General features: G+C 43.3%; 1 protein-coding gene across 16 annotated transcripts in view; it reads left to right on the top strand.

Annotated features, from left to right (window-relative positions):
- msi2h (RNA-binding protein Musashi homolog 2) overlaps nt 1-22,054 on the top strand; it is a 358,783-nt gene that overhangs the window by 4,529 nt on the left and 332,200 nt on the right. For all 16 annotated transcript variants that reach the window (XM_014137427.2, XM_045692183.1, XM_014137432.2 and 13 more), the window contains 1 exon segment: nt 3,459-3,500. In XM_014137427.2, the coding sequence (XP_013992902.1) occupies nt 3,459-3,500 (42 nt within the window).

Raw genomic sequence — 22,054 nt, 5'->3', positions numbered from 1 at the left:
CTGTGGAGAAAGATGTCAGTCAGGGACGTGGACAATGAGCACAAGTATGCTTTCATAATGCACACACCATCATAACGTGCCACAGCTATTGTTCAATCCCCCTGATAGCCTGGGTTGCTTTCTGTCCGGTTATGAAAACAGAGTGCTTTCAGACCGGTATGAATGTGAATGGAGACATATGGCCAAGGAGAGCTCGAGGCTTCAAAACACACATGGCAGCAATTCGGAACATATTTTGAATGTTATATTTCATTTTATGTTATATCCCATCTGGAATAGTATAAGTTATCTTTTTATGTACAATTATTTAAAAAAAGGATGACGAACAGGATTTGAATTGATTCGAATTCTTTAAGTGAGGAGTTCCAGTTTTAGACTACTGCATCACAGTATCCATTATCAATGACCAGGTCAGGATTATTCAGTCTGGACTCCTGCCAGAGGAGATGTATTATACTGCTAAATAAGTCTTATTTTCTTCCAAAACAAAGGTAGCCTATTTTGTCCACAGATATTTTCAGCCATTATTGGATGACCTCTGGCCAGCCCTGTTTGCTGTTTTGATGTAGTAGTTTCAAAGGACAGAATGTCTCATTGAGGTGAGGGGGATGAGGCCAGAGAGAGAGAGAAACAGAAGAAAGGGCTGTTGCAGCTCCTCTGGACAAATCTAAGCCTCCTCTGTCGGATATCAATTGAAAATAATGTCAGCTGTGAGCTCACCTCCACCGTGCCACTTGTTGGTTCATGTCTAGCAGGTGCTTTGTCTTCAGTTGATCGTGTAAGCTATACCTGCCTTTTTCAGGCTTAGATTCAACACATCCTCTAAGGGAATTTGTCTTCTCCTCAGACTTTTTTAGATTTTTTTACCGTATTCAGCATCTAAACTGGCAGTACTTTTTTCATTGTCATCATTTGTTGCACTGATAATACATTGAATTGAAACAACACAGACATCATTCTTTTTTACAACATAGCTTAAACAGCAGGGTAATGCAGGCTTCAGAATAGCCCATATGTGGGTAATCAATTGCTCGATTTAACGTTCCTCCCCCAAAAAACTGTTTTGATGAGGGCATGCTAAATGGCCTCAAGTGAAATGATGAGGCTTCATTTGGGTATTTGTTGGCAGTGCATTTGACATTGGCAATTATACTTGTTTGTGTATGAAAGCCATAGGGAGATTTACAGAAAGAAGCAGATGATTAATCATTATATATCAATGCTTCCTACATCGCTCTAAACACACACCAAAACAGTCAAGAAATCAAGCTTTTTGATAAGCAACTTTTGTAGCTTTAAAAACCTATCTTAATCTTAAGCTGCCAGTATAGAGTGAGATCTGTTAAGAGAGAGAGTTTACCCAGAAGCTGCAATAATGTATGAAATCCTGTTAGAAGATCTGAACTAAGGATGTAAGCAATTGCCTTCTGCCTGGATCTTACACAATCGCACAGTGAGAAGCCCTCTGAGACCCTGCCGTAAAAAGCTGTAACAGAAGATAAGAGAAGGAAAAATGAGAAGGAATCTATTGCTTTTGGTTTGTTCTCTTTTATTAGTTTGACATACCTAGTTGGAAGATGTTGACTGTAGAGCTTGAGAAATAGCTATTTTTACACTTTGGGATATGATCCATTAGGAGACGGAGCTATCGATATGTATGCATTGTCATTTTTACTAGAATTGATACATTATTCTGCATTGATTGAAAAGACTATGCCCTTGTTGGTGGATTTGTTATCATTTCATGGATCTAGAAATGATCCCCTCATTGCAATGAGACTCAGTGATTTATATCCTACTGGTGGGGGGAAATAGTACCTCTCGAGATCAATTATTAACACAAAGAGCAAACTGCTATTCCTATGGAAACTGCTATTCCTATCTGGCCATTTCAAGAAACAAACTAAATGTGTGCATTGCTAATTCTTTTCTGTCCAATTAGTTGATTAGTAGTGATTGTATGCAGAAGAATTATTTGTCAAGTTCAAAATCCATTGTGGATTCGATTGACATGCTGCAACGCTAAACTATACCACCTTCACTGCTACTCTATTTAAAAATTTAACTGTAGCAGAAATGTATGTTGACGTCTTCAAATGAAAAGTACCGTATGAGAGAGAAAAAACAGACTCATATCCAGCTGAGTTGATATTCAGGGACTGGTGTGTAGGTTGGAAAGGTAAGGCACCACCAAGTATGACGGCTTTGATATTCAAAGCGTAGGCCTATAGTGTTGTCTTCGCACAAATAGGCCCATCTCCGCTGTGTATTGGAGGTTGAATTGGTTATGCCTGAGGCTAATTGCTAAAACGAATCATTACATGGAATTCATTATGAGTAGAGTTGCCATACCCAGGTGTTATTGAATTCATCTCTCAAATTGACCTGATTTAGAAAGATGGCTAACAATCATAACGCCGCAAGATAGAAATAGGACAGAGAAATATGTTCCTGCTTCATTCTCACATGTTCCTCTTTCTCATTTGACTACGAACACGTAACAGGTGAGATGAAAGCTACGGTTGGCTGATCTTCCCAGATGGTAACCTTTGTCTCTGTTTTCATCTGAATCATCATTTCATTACTGAGGAATGTTTTTTGTTGAATTTGTTAGGAGTATGTGATATTAGTGTTGTCTATTCGTAAGCCTATGAGATGTAGAGGGTTTATAGGAGGGCTATGTTTTTCCAGCTGTGACAGGTTCTCTTCCAGCACAGTTCACTACTGACTCCATCTTTTTGGCTTCTTTCTGTAAATTGAGAGAAATCTCAGGCCTACAACTGAGACAGACTTGATCTGTATGATGATGCTGTCGCTGGTTACATACAACCTGTAGGTATGCAAGCCTTTCAAATACTCACAGAGAAATATGCAGCAACGTAAAGGGTTGGCACTGCTGAACACAAAGTCATTTTCTGCAAGAGAACAATTTCCATCTGTTGCCGTTCCCCCTTCAGTAGGTCTGCTTGGATGAGATTGTTTGAAACTTGTCTTTTAAGAGCCTGGTATTAAAGTCAGGAGAAGGCAGCATGACATTGATGCATGAAATAGTTTATTTTCATTCTGAATGCAAGATTGATAAGGCTGCAACCGTACGCCTCAATACCAATTAAACAGTGGAAGAAAAACATTTTTACCAGACGACAAGGCAAAGACAGAGAAACAGGTTGATCTGATGCACCTTCCTGCTTATTTCAGAATATCTGGAGTTATTGTCACAGGCCTCAGACTCCTATTTCCAACCCTGAAATAATCATTTCCTCCAAACTTTCCTAGGCACTGTTCCCGTTTTGTAATCTCTCAGCATCAAAATGATGACATGTATTTTGAAGTTTTAGGAATGTTGTTGTCACTTTGGACAAACATTATCATTCTATCTCTGTTGCTAAAATTGTCTGAATGTTGATGCACAATTGACCATTTCTGAACACACTCCTTTATGTTTCTATCTTTCACAGATTGATCCTAAGGTTGCCTTCCCCCGACGCGCTCAACCCAAGGTAAGAGCAAACCACCTCATTACTGTTAGTGCTGCTAACTGACCAGTCACACTCATTCTCTAAAGCGCTTGTCTTTATTCGCAACAGGACTCATTTCATTTAGGAAAAAGCACTCCAAAGGCACTTGTGCTATGAGCTTGGGAGCACTTCCAGCACAGTTCAATGTGTTTCTAGACTAATCATAGTATGATGACTATTTGTGAGTTTATAATTACTTAGAAGAAGAGATGATTATGCTTGTGTTACTGTTAAGGAGAAAAACATGGTCAGCAGTCTCCTTTGGAGACTTCCCCTATGCTGATCCCAATTTTACCAAAACCAAGCAATTATAATAGAGAGGTGATATTTGACATGGAGGTAACTCGTTAATGATGAGAGTATCATCTTTCATAATGGCTTAATCCTGGCTCGGTCACTGGTCGTTTGCATGTGCTACACACACACTGTTTGTGGAGGTAGTGTTGGTAATCATGGTGTAGCTGCAGTGTTGAGAAGTCTTTTCTTTATCCCCTCTGACAGGCTTTGGGGTAGAGGGGTGATCCTATAGGCCAATGTGGTGCTCCTCACAGCAGACCTTTTACACCTGAAATGGGTGGAGATCGATAAGGGATTGTTCTCCTTCCCACCAGCTCACAGGGAGGTGTTGTTACTGAGCGGTTCTGGTTTCAAATGGGGAATTGGCAGTGAAAGCTTTCAAAGCCAGAGCACATGGTGTCTTAAGGGTATGGGCATATGGTTGAGAAACTACCAGCACTCCTTTCTTTCACTCCCTCATTTGCCTGTTTGTCGCTTTAACCTTTTCTCTTCCTCGGCTTGTCCCTGAACGTCTAAAACACATCAAAAACAACCAACCAATATGTTTTGCCTTCAGATTTGGGGATTTCAGTTTAAAGGAAAGCAATCTCCTCCCTGGAAGGCATAGGTGTTGTGCTTATTATTTTATACATTTCACGACAGTGTGCTCTGTTTAGCTGGGACCAACATGTAAGAGAACAGAATCACTCAGAAATACATGATTTATTTCAGAACCTTATAAACATCCAGTGTCATTCTCCTGCTCTTGTTATATCAATGGAAGAAAACAACGACACCTCAACAGAATTGGTAGAGTAGTACAGAAGAACCTGCAGTTGAGATGTTTTAGTCAGGCTGTAGGGCAAGCTCATTAGAGGAGAAAGAGGTTTTTATTTGTAGTATTAAGAGACTGTGGATTTCAAAGGATCTCAAAGCAATAGGATTAAGGCAGATAGATTAGCATGGCATGGCTTTCTCCTTCATGTTCAATTGATTTAAGGCCTTTATAAGCAGTCTGGGTCTGAGGTTGCCATTTAGAAAACACTCTGTTTTTGAATATGTCATTGTTTCTTCCTCCTCCTCTTCAGCCTTGCTGCTTGTTGCTGTGGTTTAAGAGGCCTGTCCCCCAGTGAGAGATGGGGTTCATTGGGGCAGCTGCTAGGGCAGGCTGCAGGTGTCTCCATGACGCTGGTTTGGGGAACAACAATGTTAAGAGATCTATTGACTTTGGTTTCCTCATGGGCTCACACCTCACTCTTCCCTCCATCTATCATGCACTGTAGCATACCGTGTTAACAGTACTGTGTTACTGTGTCTTAGGGATTGTACATTTTGTAGAGAAGGTCTTACATAGCCTACTTTAACATGCGTCTACCCAGGTACTTCCGACATTGGTCTTAGTGCTGCCATCATAATTCAGCCAGTTTCCTATATCCACGTTTCCAGTACCATTCAGTGTATGAATCTAGTGGATCCAATTATGTTAGAATCGTCCTACCTGGCCTCATAGGGATCTGCTCTTGTCTTGTGCCTATAGATCTGCCGGACTGTGTAGCCCCTATATTAATTTAGCAGCGGCGGGTCTAAATCGTTGACGCCACTCCAAAAAATATGTTCATAAAAAAAATCTATGCTTTTTGGGAGGGTAAAACGTTTTCAGTGTAAACTTAAATGACTAAAACCAGGTATAAAGTATATAGAAAAGATAAATGAGCTATGTATTCATAAGATCCTTGTTGAGAACTAACAACGACCAAAATAAAAACTAAATTAGAAATTAGAAGTTGAATAACAAAGTGTGAGGGATGGGCCTGGAGAAATGTAACCTCTCTCAAATGTATAGACAGAGCTATGCATGGAAGGACTGACCATCCATGATATCAAAATGATAGTTTTAACCATGTTATGAGGCCAAACACGGTTTGTTTACATTTGCATTGTTTACAAACATTGGTGTAAAACAAACTTATATTTTGGGTTCTGATGTGGTACAACAGTTGAACCAAGCTTATGAGGCATTTTATAAGTTATGTTCTTCAAGAATCAACGGATACAGATAATTAATTTATAAGTCCAAAAATGGACGTAGCAACTGCTGATTGCCTCTTTAAAACAGACATTTTTCTCTCAGCCCCATGATAAAATGTGTCGAATTGCAGGAAATTGCTTTAACCCCCCCCATTGAAAACTTGGATCTGTACAGTGTGATGTCTGTGTGAGGTGAATGGAGGAGTACAGGTGCTGTTTCTCTCTTCTCCTCCTTTGTGAAGCTGTTGTCTTTGTGTTTTTACAGGAACAGGAAAACTGTGGGCTGATGTCTGCCTGCTGTGTTTAGAAACCAAAGTGATAGTTGCTGCCCACATCAGTAGAGATTGGTTTCTCAGCTGCTCGTTTCGTTACCGATACCGTCGTTGCCACTGTTGTTGTTGTTTTCGCACGTAGGAATCACAGACAATCATAGCGCGTCCCAACATGATTTTAATTGCCGGTGGGACTGCGGCCACTTTGCTGGGAGATGAGCTCTGATGACTTGTTATGGAAATGAAAGGAAGGAGCTGGGCCACTCAGAGAAGGCGAGCAGCGCAGCTTAAATAACCCCTTCCTGTCCGCCCGGCTATCTCACCAGGGGCTGTTTGCCTCATTAGGCTTCACTAGCAGCCACTAGTCGCCACATCAATGGCAGTCATTGGGCTGCACTGATGAGATGAGCCTCTCTGTAGTGTACACAAATAGATATGTTCTGGATGTATTGAACAGTGGGAGCTAGACTCTGAATGAACTAAAAAGGAGTAATACTGTTTACTTGGCTTGACAATCACAAAGTTTTCAGAGTTTTATTTGGTGCTGCATTACAGTATATGTAGATTTTAATAAGGGAGACGGAGTAACCTTCAAATGTTGTCTGCAGCTAGCTAAGCGTACCGTAGTAGGCCTGAGTGGAAATAGATCTGGGTTATCAGTCATAAATACCATCAAAGCAGTGTCCCAGATTTCCCTGTGTGTGTCAGCTGTGTGCTCTGCCTGCCTCTCTCTCTCCCTACTGCTGAGGGACTGCTGCTGCTGGTAGTGTAGAGGGTAGGGGAAGGTATGGCTGGAGTTAATAATCTCTGGAAGGGCTAGAATAGATTCACTCTAACACCCCGTTCTCCCTCTTCCTCGTCTGGTACTGGTCCCACACCTCTTTCGCTTTCTTTCTTTTCTTGTTGTGTGCTTCATTTTTTGAGCTGGAGAAAAGCTCCCAGGTGTCCCATAGTGCTGGAGCTGGGGACAAATGTGTTGCTGAGGGAGAAAACTCCTCGCCAAGTTTTTAATGAAGTACAAAGGTGACGCTGTGTGAAGTACAAACAGAACCCACCACTCCCCCCCCACTCCCCTAACATATAGACATGTTGTGTTCATCTATCCTCGGGGGGACCTCAACTGTATTTCAGTTCAAAATCCTATTTTCCCTCACCCTTACAATAACCCTTACCATAACCCTAACCTTAACCCGTAACCCGTAACCCAAACCCTAAACCTAACTCCAAACCCCTTCCCTAACCCTAAACCTAACCACTAACCCCTTCCCTAACCCTAAACCTAACTCCTAACCCTAAACCTAACCCTAAACCTAACCCCTAACCCTAAACCTAACCCCTAAGCTTACAATAACCTTCGTCCTCATGGGGAAATATCCCCACGAGGGAGAATTTTCCTTGTTTACTATCCTTGTGGGGACACTGGGGGATTTTAGGTCCCCATAAGGATAGAAGAATCCCCCCCCCCCCCCAAACACACACCATAGGGAATGCTTTCCAAAGAAGAAAGACCCAGGAGTGCAGTTCTCTACTGCAATGTCCATTTAAGAAACCTGCTCAAGGGCTGTTCTCCTACATGCTCTACATGCTTACTTACAGTGCCTTCAGAAAGTATTCACACCCCTTGACTTTTTCCACATTTTGTTGTGTTTCAAATTGGGATTAATATATATCTATTTTTTTACGATCTACACAGAATACTCGGTAAAGTGGAAGAAAAATGGTAACATTTAAGATGAATGAAAAATAAAAGGCTAATATATCTTGATTAAATAAGTAATCATCCCCCTGAGTCAATACATGTTAGAATCATGGCAGTGATTCCAGCTGTAAGTCTTTCTGGGTAAGTCTCTAATAGCTTGGCACACATGGATTGTACAATATTTGTCCATTATTATTTTTTAAACTCTTCAAACTCTGTCAAGTTGGTTTTTGATCATTGCTAGACAGACATTTCCAGGTCTTGCCATAGATTTTCAAGCAGATTTAAGTCAAAACTGTAACTCGCCACTCTGGAACATTCAATGTTGTCTTGGTAAGCAACTCCAGTGTATATTTGGCCTTGTGTTTTACATTATTGTCCTGCTGAAAGGTGAATTTCTCTCCCAGTGTCTGTTAGAAAGTAGACTGAACCATGTTTTCCTCTAGGATTTTGCCTTTGCTTAGCGCTATTATTTTTATCCTAAAACAACTCCCTAGTCCTGCCGATGACAAGCATACCCATAACACGATGCAGACATCACCATGCTTGAAAATATGAAGAGTGGCAATCAGTGATGTGTTGTGCTCGATTTGCCCCAAACATAATGTATAAAAACAATAAACAGTTTTACTTTTAGTGCCTTATTGCAAACAGGATGCATGTTTTGGAGTATTTTTTTTCTGAACAGACTTCCTTCTTTTCACTGTCATTTAGGTTAGTATTGTGGAGTAACTACAATGTTGTTGATCCATCCTCAGTTTTCTCCTATCACAGCCATTAAACCCAGTGACTGTTTTAAAGTCAACATTGACCTCATGATGAAATCCCTGAGTGGTTTCCTTCCTCTCCGACAACTGAGTTAGGAAGGACACCTGTATCTTTGTAATGACTGGGTGTATTGATACACCATCCAAAGTGTAATTATGTCACGCCCTGATCAGTTTCACCTGTCCTTGTGCTTGTCTCCATCCCCTCCAGGTGTCGCCCATCTTCCCCTTTATCCCCTGGATACCTGTGTTCTCTGTTTGTCTGTTGCCAGTTCATCTTGTTTGTCAAGTCAACCAGCGTTTTGTTTCTCAGCTCCTGCTTTTCTCCTGTCTCTCTTTTCTCGTCCTCCTGGTTTTGACCATTGCCTGTCCTTACTCTGAGCCCGCCTGCCTGACCACACTGCCTGCCCCTGAGCCTGCCTGCCGTCCAGTGCCTTTGCCCCTACTCTAGATTACTGACCCCTGCCTGCCTTGACCTGTCGTTTGCCTGCCCTTGTTGTTGTAATAAACATTGTTACTTCAACATAGTCTGCACTTGGGTCTTACCTGAAACGTGACAAATGAATAACTTCACCATGCGCAAAGGGATATTTAGTGTCTGTTTTTTTTATTTGTACCCATCTAACAATATGTGCCCTTCTTTGCGAGGCATTGGAAAACCTCCTTGGTCTTTGTGGTTGAAAATTCACTACTCAACTTTTTCAGGCTTGCCATGATAAAGAGGTTGAATACTTATTGACTCAAGACATTTCAGCTTTTCATATTTTATTAATTTATAAACATGTATAAAAACTAAATTCCACTTTGACATTGTGGGGTATTGTGTGTAGATCAGTGGCACAAAATGTCAATTTAAATTCAGGCTGTAACAACAAAATGAGGAAAAAGTCAAGGGGTGTGAATACTTTCTAAAGGTGCTGTACTTTTCTCTTTCTCACTCTCTGTCTCTCACCCCTCCTTCCATCTCCTCCGCTTTGTTCACTCTTGACAGCCTCTCAGAACCTGGTGAATTCGCTGTTACGCCTCACTCAGTTATGTTGTTTGTCTTTAGCTGATTATTTTAGTATCATCATCTACATCATCTCAGAATGATTTTCATTTCAACTGACACAGCTGACTGCTGGGAATATGAAACCATGGCTGCCAGCTACACTAAATGTCCATATGAGTTTATTAAAAGAACTAGATTCCCTGTTCAAACTCAGTCGTGCACCACTGCCAGAGTTTGAAAGAACATTGAAGGACAAAAGTATTTTATATATAACATAATACTTTTTATAAACTGGGTGGTTCGAGCCCTGAATGCTGATTGGCTGAAAGCTGTGGTATATCAGACCGTATACTGTACCATGGGTATGACAAAACATGTATTTTTACTGCTCTAATTACGTTGGTAACCAGTTTATAATAGCAATAAGGCACCTCGGGGGTTTGTGGTATATGGCCAATATACCACGACTAAGGGCTGTTGCGTCTTGCGTAAGAACAGACCTTAGCCGTGGTATATTGGCCATACACCACACCCCCTCGGGCCTTATTGCTTAAATATAGAACAGAATACTTAATATAGCACATATCTCTATGTACAGTATATGTCTATCTTACGTGTTTTCACATTGGATGATAGTAGGTCATCTTTCCATTTCTCTGAGACTGGAGACAAGCATTCAGACAGGAACACAACCTCACTATTTCTAATGGAAAACATACCCTATGTGTGTTTCTGTTTTCCCTCAAAATGAATGCACTTCTGAAATGGGTTTTTACAACTGACAGGAAGTGCATTGACTTTTCACTGAAAACAAGAAACAATCCGATAGCTGGCAAAGTTAACTTGGATCAGGGTGAGGGAAAAGTCGATCAATCAGTGTTCCGTTGATGGGATTTCTTTATCGTCACCTCCCTCTCACCTCCTGGCGAAAAAGGTTTGTAGCCGACACAAACAAACCGTCCAGATGGAGGGAGACACAGAGAGATGTTTTCTCCCAGTGGTAATGGATGTGGTAGAATGTCAGGAGGTGTGTTTAAATCCCTGACCCTACTCTGTTCCAGCTTTGAACGGCCTCAATAAACTGGTCCAGACAAGAATGAGGCCAAAGCCCAGGCATATGAATGACTGTTTGTTGAATGGTCAGACAGAAAGACAGTCAGAAGAGACTCAGTCTGTCAAAGCACTTCTTAGTAATTGATACTGTTTTCTCTACACATTGTCATTATACAATGTATCATGTCTGTGTGTGTCTGTCTGTCTGGGTGTGTGTGTGTCTGTGTGTGTGTGTGGGTGGGTGTGTGAGTGAGCATACATTGTTAGTCTTAATAAACAATATGCTTGTCTTTGTCTTTAGTCTATGTGTGCCATACAGTAATATGCATGTTCTCGCTTTGTCATGCCTGTGACTGTGCTGCTGGCTCCTGAGTGCTGGCCCCTCTCCCCTCCTCTCCTCTCCCTGGTCTCTTTGCTGTGGGTCGAGAGTAATTAGGTTTGGTGGGGGGTTCAGGGCCGTGTTCTGTACTTATCAATGGCAGCAGGCAGGCATTGGACAGCAGGGAGGGGAGGGATGGAGGGAAGGAGGGCAGGGAGGACAGAGGGCTGCTGGATCCTGGCCCTGCTAAACCTGATGCTGACTGACAGTAATGAGGAGACCCAGGCCAGCCAGCCAGGAGGGAGGACTACGTCCCCTCAACCTAACTCAACCCCCTCATCACGACTAACACAGCTCCTATCAGATCACGCACACATTGAAGGAGCAGCCCCACCCCACCGCGACCTTTCCCCCGTCTCCATTCACCTGCCTAGGAAAATATTCAACTCTGACCGAATGGTAGATTTGTGCTTTTAGTTCATCTACACTTAAGATTTCAGATTATGGCAAATGTACATGTTATGACACCACTGACACATAGTTATAACCTTGTTGTTCTGCAGTGTGTAATTTTTGCCCTCACGTTGCCACTGAGTTACGCAGAGCAGGCCCCTGCGCCACAGTCTCCTACAGCATTGTGGGAGATGGAGTGGGGGGTAAATTAGTTCCAGTGTCGGAGACAGACAGGAGGAGCCAGATGGAATCTGGGAGCTGAGACAGTGTTCTGTTCTGCAGTGAGGAGAGTAGCCTACCGGGACAGGGTCAGGCCAGAGCTCACCCAGTCTTTCTCTGGTCAGAGAGCACCACATTCCTGGAGGCCTGAACCTGCTGTGGCCTCTCCCTGTCCTGGCACGGAGCCTCTGGCCTGGGGCACGGGACGGTCAGGGGAGGGTATGAGGGGCCATGCACTCTCTGCTTCTGACACACAGCAATAAACAATCTCACAGACGCAACAAACAAGTAGATATTTGTCATCCCCTGTCTTGGGCTCGACTTTTGTTATGATCGTTTTTGAGAGGGGGTGGGTGGGTATTTGTCACACCTGATGACTAGGCACAGCTGTGCCGCCAGTAATTATCAATTTTCTGCTACACTTGTCTCAAGAAGTGATTTAAGTCCTTCGTAGAGAGAAATCTCTACCGCTCCAATCCTACCCAGACACACAACACTGCTCCCCACGACCATTTCAAATAAATGCAGCATTAAAGTTGTGAAGTAAAGGCTAGGCCTGTATTTCTAATCCAGAATGCATTATAGAAGGTTTGAATAATCTTTAAAAAGGCCTATGGTCTGCCTAGCATGGTTCCTCTGCAGTGACCTTCATGTCTGACCTTGACTCTTATCTCTTTCCATTTGTATTCCAAGTGGTTTCCCCTCATGTAAATAAGAAATACCACACCATAGGACTTCAGCTAAACAATGTTTTGGGCGTAGTGTTAGTCAGAGATAAATGTACAGGACCTAGGATGGCTTTTCCTCTGGTTTCTGGCTGATCTAATGCTGAGTGCCTGCCAAACCTATTAGAGCTCCTTTGGAAGAGTGGACAATTATCTCCGTTTGCCCATGGGTTCACTCTCCAAGCTTCTGTAGGCTGTAGCTGTGGCTGTAGCTGTGGCTGTAGCTGTGGCTGTGGGCTGTAGATATGACTGTAGCTGTGACTGTAGCTGTGGCTGTAGATATGATTGTAGCTGTAGCTGTAGCTGTAGCTGTGGTTGTAGCTGTAGCTATGGCTGTAGATATGTCTGTGGCTGTAGATATGACTGTGGCTGTAGATATGACTGTAGCTGTGGCTGTAGCTGTGGCTGTAGATATGACTGTAGCTGTGGCTGTAGCTGTGTCTGTAGATATGACTGTAGCTGTGGCTGTAGCTGTGGCTGTAGATATGACTATAGCTGTGGCTGTAGATATGACTGTAGCTGTGGCTGTAGATATGACTGTAGTTGTGGCTGTAGCTGTGTCTGTAGATATGACTGTAGCTGTGGCTGTAGCTGTGGCTGTAGATATGACTGTATCTGTGGCTGTAGATATGACTGTGGCTGTAGATATGACTGTAGCTGTGGCTGTAGCTGTGGCTGTAGCTGTAGCTGTGGCTGTGGCTGTAGATATGACTGTAGCTGTGGCTGTAGCTGTGGCTGTAGATATGACTGTATCTGTGGCTGTAGCTGTGGCTGTAGATATGACTGTAGCTGTGGCTGTAGCTGTGGCTGTGGCTGTAGATATGACTGTAGCTGTGGCTGTGGCTGTAGCTGTGGCTGTAGATATGACTGTATCTGTGGCTGTAGCTGTGGCTGTAGATATGACTGTAGCTGTGGCTGTAACTGTGGCTGTGGCTGTGGCTGTAGATATGACTGTAGCTGTGGCTGTATCTGTGGCTGTAGCTGAGGTTGTAGCTGTAGCTATGGCTGTAGATATGACTGTAGCTGTGGCTGTAGATATGGCTGTAGCTGTAGCTGTGGCTGTAGATATGACTGTAGCTGTGGCTGTAGATATGGCTGTAGCTGTAGCTGTGGCTGTAGATATGACTGTAGCTGTGACTGTGGCTGTGACTGTAGATATGGCTGTAGCTGTAGCTGTGGCTGTGGCTGTAGATATGACTGTAGCTGTGGCTGTAGCTGTGGCAGTAGATATGACTGTATCTGTGGCTGTAGCTGTGGCTGTAGATATGACTGTAGCTGTGGCTGTAGCTGTGGCTGTGGCTGTAGATATGACTGTAGCTGTGGCTGTAGCTGTGGCTGTAGATATGACTGTATCTGTGGCTGTAGATATGACTGTAGCTGTGGCTGTAGATATGACTGTAGCTGTGGCTGTAGCTGTGGCTGTAGATATGACTGTATCTGTGGCTGTAGATATGACTGTAGCTGTGGCTGTAGATATGACTGTAGCTGTGGCTGTAGCTGTGGCAGTAGATATGACTGTATCTGTGGCTGTAGCTGTGGCTGTAGATATGACTGTAGCTGTGGCTGTAGCTGTGGCTGTGGCTGTAGATATGACTGTAGCTGTGGCTGTAGCTGTGGCTGTAGATATGACTGTATCTGTGGCTGTAGATATGACTGTAGCTGTGGCTGTAGATATGACTGTAGCTGTGGCTGTAGCTGTGGCTGTAGATATGACTGTATCTGTGGCTGTAGATATGACTGTAGCTGTGGCTGTAGATATGACTGTAGCTGTGGCTGTAGCTGTGGCAGTAGATATGACTGTATCTGTGGCTGTAGCTGTGGCTGTAGATATGACTGTAGCTGTGGCTGTAGCTGTGGCTGTGGCTGTAGATATGACTGTAGCTGTGGCTGTAGCTGTGGCTGTAGATATGACTGTATCTGTGGCTGTAGATATGACTGTAGCTGTGGCTGTAGATATGACTGTAGCTGTGGCTGTAGATATGACTGTAGCTGTGGCTGTAGATATGACTGTAGCTGTGGCTGTAGATATGACTGTAGCTGTGGCTGTAGATATGACTGTAGCTGTGGCTGTAGCTGTGGCTGTACAGGCCACTAGGACTGCAGTGCTGTATTGCAGGATCCAAGTTGTCATGGCTCTAAGAGCTCACTCTTCCCTCTATACAGAAGCAACTCATTCTCATCCTTGTAACCAATATCTGTCAATACAATGGGCAGAATTTTGTGTCAATTAAATTGGGTAGATTGATACATTATTTCATTGGATGACAGTTTGAATTTAATATGTAGTTGTATGATTTGACTTTTTATTCTTTGATAAATCCTCCATATGGAACTATTTCTCTACCTGTAAATTACACTTTGAATAACCTCGAAGTTGTGTGTCTCAATAGAGTATGAAGTCAGTATGAATGTTCATCCCCTCCACATATAAATATGAGTACAGTCGAGTTGTGATGGTTTATGGTGGCACCGTGGCACTGTCATTTTTAGCCAAAGCAATCTGAAGCTTTTGGAACATTAAAAGAGCAGTGCAGTCAAAAATGTGATTTCCCTGTGTTTTATATATATTTCCACTCTATGAGGTTGGAATAATACTGTGAAATTGTGAAAATGATGATAATGCCCTTTTAGTGTAAGAGCTGTTTTGAAAAGGTATAGTAAGGTACTTGTGATCCAGAAATGATTTGATATCGAGGTAAAAATGGCTGCATTGGACCTTTAAGGTATGCCTATTGCTGTAATATTTAACAGAGCTGTCTGCTGACACAACATGGAAGAGCTCTCTCTCTCTCTCTCTCTCTCTCTCTCTCTGTGCTTGCTGAAACAGCTGAGCTGCCATTGAGTCCCTGGCTGAACCCCAGTGATGCCGCTCAGAGGAACACAACCGCTGGAGGGGGAACGCGTAACTCTTTTAGAGCATTTGCATCGCATGTAAATCCATCATCCCAACAGCAGGCAATTCCCAAGAGGGTCCAAACTGGCCAAACTAAACAAATGAATGGGATCAAGTAAACTCAGTGGTTGACATTATGGCCACTGCTACCAGAGGGCCATGGGTGCAGCGTGGAGGATGGAGGGGAGGAGGGGGATGTGGGATAGGAGGGGTGAGAGGGAAGCTCATGCCCTCCAGTGTTGTGATCTTCAGAGATACTGTAGGTTGACTTGTCCATGAACTAGTCCTGACCTGTTATGTCCTTGCCCTCGTAGCGGATTACCTTGTTCTGCAGCCTCAGTGGCCTGTATGTGTGTGTGTGTGCGCATCTCCTCTCCTCCCTCTCCTGTCCTCTCTCCCTCCCTCTGCTGTCCTCTCTCCCTCCCTCTGCTGTCCTCTCTCTCCTCCCTCTCCTGTCCTCTCTCCCTCCCTCTGCTGTCCTCTCTCCCTCCCTCTGCTGTCCACTCTCTCCTCCCTCTTCTGTCCTCTCTCCCTCCCTCTGCTGTCCACTCTCTCCTCCCTCTTCTGTCCTCTCTCTCCTCCCTCTCCTGTCCTCTCTCTCCTCCCGCTCCTGTCCTCTCTCATCTCTCATCTCTCATCTCTCTCTCTCTCTCTCTCCCTCTCCTCTCCTCTCCTCTCCTCTCCTCTCCTCTCCTCTCCTCTCCTCTCCTCTCCTCTCCTCTCCTCTCCTCTCCTCTCCTCTCCTCTCCTCTCCTCTCCTCTCCTCTCCTCTCCTCTCCTCTCCTCTCCTCTCCTCCTTCTGCTGTCCTCTCTCTCCTCCTTCTGCTGTCCTCTCTCTCCTCCCTCTCCTGTCCTCTCTCTCCTCCCTCCCTCCTGTCCTCCCTCTCCTGTCCTCTCTCCTCCCACTCCTGTCCTCTCTCTCCTCCCTCTCCTGTACTCTCTCTCCTGTCCTCTCTCTCCTGTCCTCTCTCTCCTCACTCTCCTGTCCTCTCTCCTCCCTCTCCTGTCCTCTCTCCTGTGTGTGTGTGTGTGTGTGTGTGTGTGTGTGTGTGTGTGTGTGTGTGTGTGTGTGTGTGTGTGTGTGTGTGTGTGTGTGTGTGTGTGTGTGTGTGTGTGTGTGTGTGTGTGTGTGTGTTGTTTTGAGCCTGGTCGAGATATATGTGAGGCTGAGGCTGTACAGGCCACTAGGACTGCAGTGCTGTATTGCAGGATCCAAGTTGTCATGGCTCTAAGAGAGCTCACTCTTCCCTCTATACACTCTTTGAAAAAAGGGTTCCAAAAGGCTTCTATGGCTGTCCCCATAGGAGAACACTTTTTGGTTCCAAGTACAGATGTAGGATCTTAATCCGATCACCCTTTTGTTGCTGTGAATTTCCCTGTACAGCAGGAAATGGTCAATTGTAGTGTATTTAAGGTTTAAAAAGGCTTCTAATGTTGGTAAATAGACTTTAAAATGTCAGACTTGATTTGCCCTGATGAAAAATGTATCCCCCCCTACAACAAATGTCCATTCATTATAATCCACATAATAATGCAAAATTGCTGTTGCTGCAGGATTCTTTTCCTGCTGTAGCAAACTGGAACAAATTAAGATCCTACATCTGTAGAACCCTTTTTTGGTTCAATGTTCAATTGTTATCTAAGGGTGTATAGTAGCAACTCATCCTGTGCCCTCTTCTGCTTCGAGCTTTTTGTTCCAAACTCCATTCAGACTTCATTGTTTTTTGTAACCAAAGCCTGTCCATTCAAATTCAATGGGCAGAATTTTGTTTCAATTTAATTGGGTAGTATGTGTGTGTGTTGTTTGGAATCTGGCCAAGATGTATTTTTGTTCCGTCTAAATGTGACTCATAACGGACAGCTCTTCACTGATACCCCCCAGTCCCCCTCTCTTCCTCTCATCCTCATCCACTCTTTCTCTGTCTTTTCCTTTCTACTGTATCTCCCCACCCAGTTTCAGTCACACTCCCTCTGTTTCCCTTGTTCTATCCCTCTCTTGCTTTCACTCTCCTCCTTTCTCACCCCCCTGTTCTCCTCGTTTTCCTTGGCTTGATAAATCTGATGCTAAATTTAGAGGCATTTCTTCTCCGCCAGAAAGACATTACCGGCTCTCAGAGAGGGAGTAATGTATTTTTAGATGAAGGTATGAACTTGCTGAACGTGCTGCCAGCCTTAAGTTTAAGCAAAGGTAAATGCAGACTTATCCTGCTCCATTTACACTGAACAATTAGGCCTAATCTCCTTCTGAGACTCGATACCTCCGCCTAGGTATACTGAACATTAAACCCTGTAATACCTTGTACTTGGCAAGACATGGGTGATGACATGCAGTAATGCTGATACATCTCATAATGCTGTCTATCTTACTACTGACTTACTTGCCCCCAAATGAAATATCTCTGAAAAGGGGCACATCCAAATTGACAGAGATTTCTTTGACCGTATTTGAGTTAGTGTGCCATCACTATGTAAAGTAGGGCTGTGCTACATAAGACTATGCAGACTCGTCTGGCCCAGTTTCTAATGAAATACCCCTCCGACTGGAATTACTCTCTAAATCTGCTTGGAGAGCTTTTACTCCTTCATCTCCATTAGTATATTTTGATAATACTGGGTAAAAGTCCATACGCTGGATAGAACTTCATGTGCTGGGTAGAACTTCATATACTGGGTAGAACTTCATACACTGGGTAAAACTCCATACGCTGGGTAGAACTTTATATACTGGGTAGAACTTAATGTGCTGGGTAGAACTTCATATACTGGGTAGAACTTCATACACTGGGTAAAACTCCATACGCTGGGTAGATCTCCATACGCTGGGTAAAACTTCATATACTGGGTAAAACTTCATACACTGGGTAGAACTTCATATACTGGGTAAAACTTCATACACTGGGTAGAACTTCATACGCTGGGTAGATCTCCATATGCTGGGTAAAACTTCATACGCTGGGTAGAACTTCATATGCTGGGTAGAACTTCTTACGCTGGTAGATCTCCATATGCTGGGTAGAACTTCATATGCTGGGTAGAACTTCATACGCTGGTAGATCTCCATATGCTGGGTAGAACTCCATACGCTGGTAGATCTCCATATGCTGGGTAGAACTTCATACGCTGGTAGATCTCCATATGCTGGGTAGAACTTCATACACTGGTAGATCTCCATATGCTGGGTAGAACTTCATACACTGGTAGATCTCCATATGCTGGGTAGAACTTCATATGCTGGGTAAAACTTCATATGCTGGGAAGAACTTCATACACTGGGTAGAAAATATACACTGGGTAGAACTTTATATGCTGGGTAGAACTTCATACGCTGGGTAGAAATTCATATGCTGGGTAGAACTTCATATGCTGGTAGATCTCCATATGCTGGGTAGAACTTCATACGCTGGTAGATCTCCATATGCTGGGTAGAACTTCATATGCTGGGTAGAACTTCATACGCTGGTAGATCTCCATATGCTGGGTAGAACTTCATATGCTGGGTAGAACTTCATACGCTGGTAGATCTCCATATGCTGGGTAGAACTTCATACACTGGTAGATCTCCATATGCTGGGTAGAACTTCATATGCTGGGTAGAACTTCATACGCTGGTAGATCTCCATATGCTGGGTAGAACTTCATACACTGGTAGATCTCCATATGCTGGGTAGAACTTCATACACTGGGTAGAACTTCATACGCCGGGTAGATCTCCATACGCTGGGTAGAACTCCATGCTTTGATTGGGATATGTTTGGAAATCCCAGGACGCCCATATTGCATCAATAGCGGAAGCACCACGGTATACCAGTGTTTTAGAGGCAATTACTGTGAGATCGATGAAAAAAAGAGGGATCCAGTGGAACAATAGTGGTTGTGTTAGCTGGGCTGAAGGAGGGGCGTGCGTGCGTGCGTGCGTGCGTGCGTGTGTGCGTGCGTGCGTGCGTGTGTGCGTGCGTGCGTGTGTGCGTGTGTGTGTGCGTGTGTGTGTGTGTGTGTGTGTTAGGGCTGGGCGATATGGCCAAAATATCATATCATGGCGATATGACAGTATTTTGTTTTTGAATAATAAAAGTTATACTTTTGCTTTTGAGTAAAAGCGTGGCAACACATACAGTAGTGTGTGGCAACAAATACATTCTAAGTGATTTCAATGGGTCTTTCTCCATTCTGATTGTTTTATACTGTCCAATTCAACTAAAAGTTATTTTCAGCACTCATTTGAGATCATTTCCACACTTATAGACCTTATGTCATCGCTGCAACTCCCCAACAGACTCGGGAGAGGCGAAGGTCGAGAGTCATGCGTCCTCTGAAACATGACCTGCTAAACTGAGCTGCTTCTTAACACACTGCTTGCTTAATCCGGAAGCCAGCCATTCCAATGTGTCGGGGGAAACACCATCCAACTGACAATCGACATCAGCTTGCAGGCGCCTGTCCCGCCAAAAGGAGTCACTAGAGCACGATGAGTCAAGGAAATCCTCCGGCCAAACTGTAGTGCCGTAGACTGCTGCACTGCTCAGGAGGGCTTATAGGCCTTATTTTTAACCAAATGTTGCAATTGCCATTTTAATTGCGATTTACAGCAAAGCACTTGGGTGAACTGTTGGCATCATGGATATTTATTTTACCTTTATTTAAGATATATAATGATTATTCTAATTCTATAGTTAGAATACAATAGGGGGCACTTTGTATACAGTGTTGTTTGACATGACAACGAATGAAAATGCAATGGAGTTATTGTGACAAGGTAGGAAAATGGTCTACACCATAACTGGTATTATCAGGCTGTATAGTTAATTACGTTTGATCGGACTCAGTACCTTTATTAGCTAGCTTGCAATTAGAATTAGCGATTAGCATTAGTGGCTAGCAAGATTTAGGTCCAACTTGCTAAAACAATACAAACTAGCTGTTTGCAGATGTAAGAAACACAAACTAATAGTGTAATGATAGAACGGTAGTGGGTTTATATTAACAAGCAAAAGTGAAAACAGCATCGTTTCCATCAACAGTGTTGCATATGCTGCATTAACCATGCAGACTGAACACAAGTGTCTCGTGGTTGAGGAACAACACATGCGCTCCTTGAGTGATAGGGGGCGGGGCTAGGTCTGTGTGGAAAACAGCATAGAGAGACTGGAGAGAGACGACTCAAGTAGCGAAGTAAACTATAAAAATGAACGTAACACACTGTGTGTCACATTTAACAAACCAAACATTCAAATACCGGTATAGAAGGCAAAGTAAAAACCCAAACCAGTCTGCGCATCAATACCGGTATATCATAAAATATTGTAACCACCCAGCACTAGTGTGCGCCCAGCCTTAGAGATAGCTGGGAGAGCTGCACACTTAGTGGAGATCAAAGTGATGGCCAGTGCAGCTGAACTAACAACAACAGGCATGCCTTTAGGAATGGGTCTAAACACACATGTAGGAAACAGGCTCCCTGTATGGCTTCTCATGTGAAGAATTTGTAACGCACATATTTGTCCATACGTTTTTTTGTTCTCATTCCCTATTAATCCTTAAGTCTTCTGACACACATCACAGGGTATGCACACTGCTGAGCTATCTAGCAAGGTGCAATAAACACAGGAAACCACTGTTCATGAATGAATCAGCATCAAGTTAATGTAAAAAATATGAATTATTTTCTGTACAGTTGATCCAGTTGGAGGCTTAAACAGCCCCTTTATCTTTATAATAAAGCACTTCGTGGTTCTAGTGAGGCTTCCCTGCCCTCTATACACTGTATATTATCCATGGGGTGATTCAGTGTACATTACTCACCCTCCTCTCTATAGCAGCTCTGGCAGCTGGGTAATGGCCTGTGTACTGTAGAAGACTGGCCTCTCTCTCTCTCTTTCTCTCTCTCTCTCTCTCTCACTCACTCTGTCTAGTCCCTCTAATCTCTCTCTCTCTCTCTCTCTCTCTCTCTCTCACTGTTTAGTCTCTCTCTCGCTCTCTATCGCTCTCACTCTCACTCTGTCTAGTCTCAATTCAATTCAATTTATTGGCTTTATTGGCATGGGAAACATATGTTAACATTGCCAAAGCAAGTGAAGTAGATAATAAACAAAAGTGAAACAAACAATACAAATTAACAGTAAACATTACACTCACACATGTTCCAAAAGAATAAAGACATTTCAAATGTCATATTATGTTATTGGTTAATTATTTCCAATGTGTCAAGTAATTATCTTTTTGTTTTCTCATGATTTAGTTGGGCCTAATTGTGTTGCTGTCCTTGGGCTCTGTGGGGACTATTTGTGTTTGTGAACAGAGCCTCAGGACTAGCTTGCTTAGGGGACTCTTTTCCAGGTTCATCTCTCTGTAGGTGATGGCTTTGTTATGGAAGGTTTGGGAATCACTTCCTTTTAGGTTGTTGTAGAATTGAACAGCTATTTTCTAGATTTTGATAATTAGCGGATATCGGCCTAATTCTGCTCTGCATGCATTATTTGGTGTTTTACGTTGTACACAGAGGATATTTTTGCAGAATTCTGCATGCAGAGTCTCAATTTGGTGTTTGTCCCATTTTGTGAATTCTTGGTTGGTGTGCGGACCCCAGACCTCACAACCATAAAGGGCAATGGATTCTATAACTGATTCAAGTATTTTTAGCCAGATCCTAATTGGTATGTCACATTTTATGTTCCTTTTCATGGTATAGAAGGCCCTTCTCCTTGTCTATCAGATTGTTCACAACTTTGTGGAAGTTACTTTTGTCTTACTGAGATTTACTATCAGGGCCCAGGTCTGAATGAATATGTGCAGAAGATCTAGGTGCTGCTGTAGGCCTTCATTGGTTGGGAACAGAAGCACTGGA

This window comes from Salmo salar, chromosome ssa13 (assembly GCF_905237065.1).
Source record: "Salmo salar chromosome ssa13, Ssal_v3.1, whole genome shotgun sequence".
NCBI classification, from domain to species: Eukaryota; Metazoa; Chordata; class Actinopteri; order Salmoniformes; family Salmonidae; genus Salmo; species Salmo salar.
The sequence above is the reverse complement of the archived record's forward strand: the minus strand, read 5'-3'. Positions and strand labels throughout refer to the sequence as shown.